Raw genomic sequence first — 7,167 nt, forward strand, 5'->3', positions numbered from 1 at the left:
CGGTTTCCAACCATTACTACTTTGCACAGCCCACTGCATACCCTGGATCCCAGCCTACCACCTTCTCTGGGGTCTTGCTACTCTGAAATGCAATGCTTGTATTTTGCTCAGAGCTTCCTTTTTTTTGCAGGAGTTCACCTCACTATAGAGTCTCTATGTTCCCTGCACAAGGGAAGAAGAGCCCTCAGCCATCTCGCAGGAAGATGATAGCAACTGCATGGGGATTCCAAGATGTTTTAGTGCAGCTTTTCATAAACTGATTATATTTAAGGCTCCCATGGGGAGTGGGAGGCAGGGGCTGGGAGGAAAGAAGCTTCAGGAGAAGACCTTTGCTGGCATGAGTGAGGAACTGCTCAGACCTCCCTGGGGAACAAGCTTGTTAAATAGGAGCAATCAGCATTTCCAAGCACATGTGCACACACAACATGACTAGAGTCTGAAATTTCATCTCCACCTCCCAAAGGGTCTTGAAAGGGTTAAACTGTTCCAGGCAAAGGCCTGTGCTTTTTCTATCAAAATGCTCCAGATGGAAATTACAAAAACTCACTTCTCAGTTCTGTGTTGCACACACACTGTTCTAAGATATTGAGAGAGAGAAGCTGACTGCTTAGCATACAGTGCCACAGAGACTATTCCTCCTGGAATCTTTACATTAACTGTTGATCTCAAGCTTCTAGGAGACTGCAAAAACTCAAGGTATGGAGTAGCGACCTTGAATGAGGAAGCTATGGGGACCATGAATAAGGAAAGATAATACCTGGAACTGTAGGCAGTGATGTGAATTCATTCAAATACAGAGTCTAGGATGTCTGGTACTATGCCCTGCATCTCCTCATCTTTTGTTGATAAGTACCAGCAAAGAAGCTAATAGGATAGAGGCCAAAGGCACCAGATTATGACCATGACTCTGACCAGGGTTTTCAAGAATATTCAGAGATGAATGTATATGAAAGTGCTTTGTAAACTGGAAAAGCTATGTGGAAAGACTAAATATGTTAGTGCTTTCCAGTCTGACATTGAGAGGCATGAACTTTCAAAGGAATCTGAACACCCACAAACCAGAAACAATGATGGTTTTTAATAAGGCAGCTACATGGCAGGCTGACCAGGGATGCAAGTACCCCTCATAAAACCACACTGGGGTGGCACTGGGGCTACAGTCTCAGAGTTCTTCAGGACACATGAAAGCAGGTGGTTTCAGGGGAGGCAAAAACCACAGGACAGAAAGTCCCACGAAGTCCATTTAGAGACTACTTGATTCAAACCATCCCTCACTGAACAGCAGACCAAGGACTCTGGGCAGGGACATACAGAACAACAAGTAGCCAACACTTAGACAGTTTACCTGTTCATTTTGCAAAAAAAGGAAACTCATGTCCACAAGTTTGAAATGTCTTCTGTTACTACTAGATGAATTTAGAATTCAAGTTTCATTTCTAGATTCGTTGCCTATTATTTAACGACTGGTGCTTTGAGAATGAATACAACACGCAGGCTTACCAACCAGCCCAAGTCAGCAAGGAAGGCTTACTGAAGAGGGGAAGGATACACAACCCTTGAACACTAACACAGGCCAGATCCTGTGCTAAGTGATCAATATATACCATCTCATTGACTGCCCACAACTCTCTTAGGAAATACCTATCATTTTGCCTACTTTCCAAATTAAGAAACTGAGGCTCAGACAAATCATACAATGAGTGGCAGAATGGAAATTTAAACCCTGACCCCTTTGATTCAAACCCTTGCTCTTAAGCACCAATCCAAACTGCTTTGCTGTTACAGCAAATTTCTTTTTTTTATCTTGGCATCTATAAGAGAAATAAGGGTGGCAGCATGTGAGCCCCACAGAACACATAGAGCTAAAACCCATAATTCTGATAGAAGGGCTTCCAGATAGGAAGGGACAGAGTCAACCCTGAATCCAGATTCTTTGTCTAAAAATTCTTTGCTCTTCCAGAGTACAGGTTCTAGAATGTATGCTCCATTATAGTTGGGATTCTTCCTTCTTCTCTGCTATATAGGCTTCCCCTGCAACACATAATAGGCACTCAATAAATAACTCATGATTAAAGCTACAGTCCAGCAGTGTGACCTTGGAAGGGCCTATTATCCTTTCTGAGCCTCTGTTTCCTCATGTGTTGAATGGAAGATGACCATAATATCCACTTCCTGGACTGATGTAAGGATTAAACAAGACCATTTCATGTAAAGCACTTCAGACAGGATGAAACATAGTGAGCACCCAAAATGTAAAGTATTATCATTTTCACTGTTATTCATTGGCATATTTTGGCTCCTTCAGAATTTTTTTCCCCCACCCTGATTAGATAATGTTTCATAGTAAAGACACAGAATAGGGAATTGGAAATCAACAAACCTGTTTCTAGCTCAGATCTCCTACCACCTTACTAGGTGACCTTGGACAAGCCTCTTCTGTTCTCCATTCTCTCCTCAGCTATAAAATAAGGAATTAAACCATTCAGATCAGTTCCCTAAGCATTCACCGGGTACCTTATCTGAGGAAGATATCAATGCTCAATCACCTATAAAATTCTATGACCCTGAATAGTGTCAATAGAAAAATATTGGAGCAAAGCAAAACAGTCTCCTGCTTGTGGCAAGGTTGAAGAGAAACCCCAAATAGCTGACTGCATTACATCATCTCAATGAGCAATGTTTGTAAATATACCAAGTGCTTAATTTTGAGACACTCGTGAGAAATCCTTTACCAATAAGAAATTGGCATGTTCTATTAACACCTATCGCCTTGAACCTTCCAAAAAATAAGCATGTAAAATCACTTTGCACCTTAGTCAAATGGTGTGCTTCTGGAGAGAAATCTGGGAAAGTCAAAGTTATTAACACTCCCTATGGCAACAGTTAAGAATAGGATGTATTAAAAGAAAAAAGAGGAAAAAAATGACATATGTGGCTAAAACTGCAGGGGGGATTCCAAGAGCAGAATGAAGTGCATCTGAACAGGACAGAGGCCAGTGGCCTATTGTTTACAAAAACAGGCCCAGATTATGAACAGTGACAAGAGGCCAAGACCTCAATTATAACTCACAACCACACCTCTCTCAATCCCAGCCCAACTGAAGCTATCAATCAGTCAACTCCCCCATCTCTGTAATAAACCTACCAATATTTGCAGCCAAGTGGATAGAAGGTCCCTTAGGGCACCTCAGCATTGACCAAACTGATGACATACAAAAGATCCTGCAGACACAATGGGGACTTCAAACTACCTTCCAACCTTCCAAGAGATAAGGCAGCTGCCCATCACACACTCTACCTCTACCCCCACCCCAGGCAATCATTAGAGGGGAGACATGGCCCTTCCCAAGTCCTCTGTGATAGGAAAGGTCTCCTTGCATTAGTGCAGGGAAAGAAGGAGGGGCCCCTCCCTCTGTACTCTGAAACAAAGGAAAACCCAGAGCTCCAACCATGTGGTGTAACATTCAAGGCCACCCACCTCTCCCACTCCCCAGCTAGGGTCTCAATGGGCTGAAGTGGCATGGCTCTTCTAGGGACTGGTCAGGAAGAGCCAGTGCCTTGCACAAACACATGCTAGATATCTTACACAGGCAGGAACCCCTCCTAAGGGAAATGCGCTGATTAAGAAAAGGCTATTTGTGTAGGGGCTCTGATGGACCAGCCAAGTCAGGCAGTGGTGCACCAGATGAAGAGACAGGTCACTTGGTTTCTCCAGGTCCACATTTTGCTTTACCCTTCACATTTTTGCAGAGAAGGAAATGGGGCTTCGAAAGCATATATTCTGGAGCACAGGTCAACTACACAGAAGGGCTTAAAAATTATGTCTCCCCATTTTCCAGAATCAGCACCACCCTGAAACCCTAACACCCCAACTCTATTCAGGTTTAGGTAAGGGTGGAGACCGGGTGTGGATGGCCTTATTCTTTTTGTCCTCTGATCTCTAACTGTATGCAGAATGACCAGGGATGGAGCAGGTACAAGGTGCACCCAATACGGTTAGGCACTTTTGTACAGGGTACCATTACAAATCTCAGGCTTTGACATAGTGCATTAGAAAAAACCCCGCCTCTCCCAGGGCTCTCCAAATGGTACACCTTCCCAAGGTTGCCTTTCTGTCAGGACTCCCCTTCAACCTCTGAATTAAATGTCCAAACACCTGTCAGATTTCACTTGTCCTTCAAGGAAACCCGACCCAGACAGGGGGAGGTGAGTGCTGAATTGCCACCTTTTTCTCTCCAAGAACCTCCTGCCCCTCCCCCCACCCTGTCCAAGCTTGGGGGAAAGGGCTGCCAAAATAATGGCCAGACCCACAAAGGCACTCCTAAAGCCCACTCCAGTTCTTTACCAGTGCCTGTGGCCCCTGGCACTACCCATCCTCAGGAGACTTGGACCCATCTATGAAACCACCTCTGGGGTCAGCCTGCCCCCACCTGCTCCACCCAAAGAAATGAACAGCCTGCAAATCAGGGTGGAAATGCATGCCTCACCAGTCCATAGAGCACATGCATTATGCCATTTTTCAAAGCCCTTACCTTTGACCTGAGTATCGTACTCTGCTATGATCTCCTTATCCTTTTTGAATTTGGCTGGAGACGTCATGTTTTCCTTCTTTCTTCCAAATTCGAATTGTGAATTGACAGATCCAGGAGAAAAATCCAACCAAAAAATCAATACCTCCAAGACCGATTCTCCCAAGGGCAGAAGGGGCCCCCCGCGGTGGTCTCCAGCGCTCCGGGAGCGCGGGCTGAGCAGACGGCTACGGCGGGCACATGCAGACGGTGGGCGCTGGGGCCGAGTACAGCGGCGACTGGTTCCTGTGCTTAAAGCCCGAGCCACAGCTTCAGCATTAGCCTGGAGAACGGCAGCGCCCGCAGCCTGGCCTGGGGTCTGACATCAACGACACAGGCGGGGAGTGGAAGTCCTTCCGCACAACATGGTGTGGGGGTGCGGGGGTGTGGACGCGCCCAGCTATGTCCCTGGGAGGGAGTGGGTTTGTATCGGGGTGCCAGGGGAGGGCTGGGCGTGCTTCGCGGTTTTTTGTCGTACAGGCTCAAAGATGCTGCAAATCAAATCCCAAACGGGAGCCGCAGCAGCGCGGACTGGATCGGAAGTCGTTTGCTCCGGTTCACTTGCCTGTAAATGCAGGAAAAGGGGGAGGGGGCGATCAACCCAAGAGCAGATCCTAATCGCAGCGGGGGTGGGGTTGGGGATGTCGCTCCGAGCCTGGCCTTGGCCCATTCATCTCGGCCAAACGCTGCCTGGCCAGCAGAGCCCGGCCCGGAGAGGTGGGGAGGAAGGAAGCTCCCTCCGGATTTTGTTTTAAGGCTGAAAGAAAACACTTTGGAGCAGCCGCCTGCGCGGGCTCCGGGCGGGGACTGCGGCGGGAACGCGGAGCCCCGGGCGGGGACTGCGGCACCTCGGCGGTTTCCCGAGCTCCGCCAGCACTGGGCAGCCGCCAACCCCAGGGGGGCCTCGGGCCCTACCCGCGACTCGGCCCCTGACCCCTGGCTGGAGCACCTCCCTGGACATCAAAAGGGATCAAAGCCGGAGAGGGACAAGCCACCCGGGCACAACTTTTCTTCCCTTCCCGCCCCTCCTCCCAGTTGTTTTGTTTTTGGTTACTAGCTTCTCTTGGCAGCAAAATGTTGGGGGGGGCGGGGGGAATCTGCAGGAAAAAGCCTGCTCCGCACCGGACATATCCAGGAAAACAATGTGGTCGGCAGAAGCAGGAAGCGGGTTAGAGGCGAGGGTCGGAACCGGGAAAACCGGGGGATGGGGGACGGAAGGCAGCCGTTGCCTCCCCCAAAACCAGGGACGAGAGTGACTTTAATGCCATCCCCAACATTTTTTTGTCACCCAAGCCCAGGAATCCCAGATACCGCACCCAATCCCAGTCTGGGGGTGGGGAGAGATCTTTGCGAGGAGGTGCTGGAGAAGATACCTCCCTGGCCAAGGCCCGGGAGGCTGGAGGGAAACAGGCGGGAGCGCGAAGGCCGGCGTCTGGTTCCCTGTCTCGCCGCAGCGGGGACCCTCCCTCCTTGGCCGCCCCTTTCCTCCCTCTGAGCGCCGGGAGGAGGTTCCGCGAGTATCTTCCACTTCCCGGGGCCAGAGGAAGAGCCGCACTGAGAGAGGCAGAGAAGGAGTAGAGGCGGCGTGGTTCAGGCTGGCAGGAAGCGAGGAAGCAGTTGTGAGGTGGGGTCCTGAGGCTGGACGGGAGCCCGGAGACAACTAGAGCTGCATATGTTTGGAAATCCGGGAGAGGGCTAGGAGAGGATGGTCTTGGGGGTGAGGGTCAGTTGGGAGGCTTTGGTGGGCTGGGATGTTACGTGAAGTACAAGGATGTTAGCAACTCTGGTACCGAGAAGCGGGCCTGGGAACCGGAGTGGGTGAAGAGGAGCCCCTCGGAGTGGGCTAGGAGGGTAGGACAAGGAAAGAGCCCCGAAAGCTGGGTGGAACACCCATCCTTCTGAGTCCTGGTCCGTGACCTGGGCTTTCTGCCAGAGCTAGGAGACAGGGGAAGAGGCCAGCCGATGGTCACCGGCTACACCAATGACGGCTGCCCCAACGTGGACCCAGGCTGCCGGTGTGATGAAGAAAAGGGGAGGGGGCTGGATGCAGACTGCGCTCGGATAAGTAAGCCAGGACAGAATTTCAGGCAGTGCGGTGATGGGCGGAGAGACATGCAGTCCTGAGAAGTATTATGGGCTGTACTGGGAGATTTGGAGAGGGTCGGGGGCGAGGGGGGGCGGGCTGAGGGATTCCAGGCGCGCCGCACAGCCAAGGCGATGCCGCGATCAGCATCCGCGCCCTCTCCTTCCCGCCCCAGCCCGGGTTTGTTCGGTCAGTGATCAAGCCTGGAAGTAGGGAAGGAAGAGGAGAGGGAAGGAGCCTTTACCTGGCTCTGACGCGACGGGTCTCGGGCCCCTGGCTCCACTTCCCACTCGGAGCTCTCCTCCCTTCTCTACCCCACCACCCGCTTCTACGCAGATCGGCCCCCCAGTCCCCTGAGGAGCCTCCGCCAACTCCGCAGGACCCCGCCGGGAAGCTGAACCCACCCCTTTACCAATCACCACCCGCTTTCTATCGACCGATGGGGCATCCAGCCAATAAGAATAGCTGATCTCAAGACCAGCGACATGGGGAGGAGCCTACGAAACTTGGAGGTGT

General features: G+C 50.8%; 1 protein-coding gene across 8 annotated transcripts in view; it reads right to left on the minus strand.

Moving 5' to 3' along the window:
- Positions 1-7,042, minus strand: part of Srgap2 (SLIT-ROBO Rho GTPase activating protein 2) — a 242,435-nt gene extending 235,393 nt beyond the window's left edge. For 4 of the 8 annotated variants that reach the window (XM_015483747.2, XM_015483746.2, XM_048809528.1 and 1 more), the window contains exons 1-2: positions 6,896-7,041; positions 4,533-5,133 (exon numbers count right to left, since the gene is read on the minus strand). In XM_015483747.2, coding sequence (XP_015339233.1) covers positions 4,533-4,599 — 67 coding nt within the window. In that variant the 5' untranslated portion in view covers positions 4,600-5,133; positions 6,896-7,041. Of the gene's footprint in view, positions 1-4,532; positions 5,134-5,884; positions 5,907-6,895 lie in introns of those variants that run through there. The other 4 variants (XM_048809530.1, XM_015483749.2, XM_048809527.1 and 1 more) reach the window with 3 other exon arrangements.
- Positions 7,043-7,167: the final 125 nt, after the last annotated feature.

Source organism: Marmota marmota, unplaced genomic scaffold (genome assembly GCF_001458135.2).
Source record: "Marmota marmota marmota unplaced genomic scaffold, marMar, whole genome shotgun sequence".
Lineage (NCBI taxonomy): Eukaryota > Metazoa > Chordata > Mammalia > Rodentia > Sciuridae > Marmota > Marmota marmota.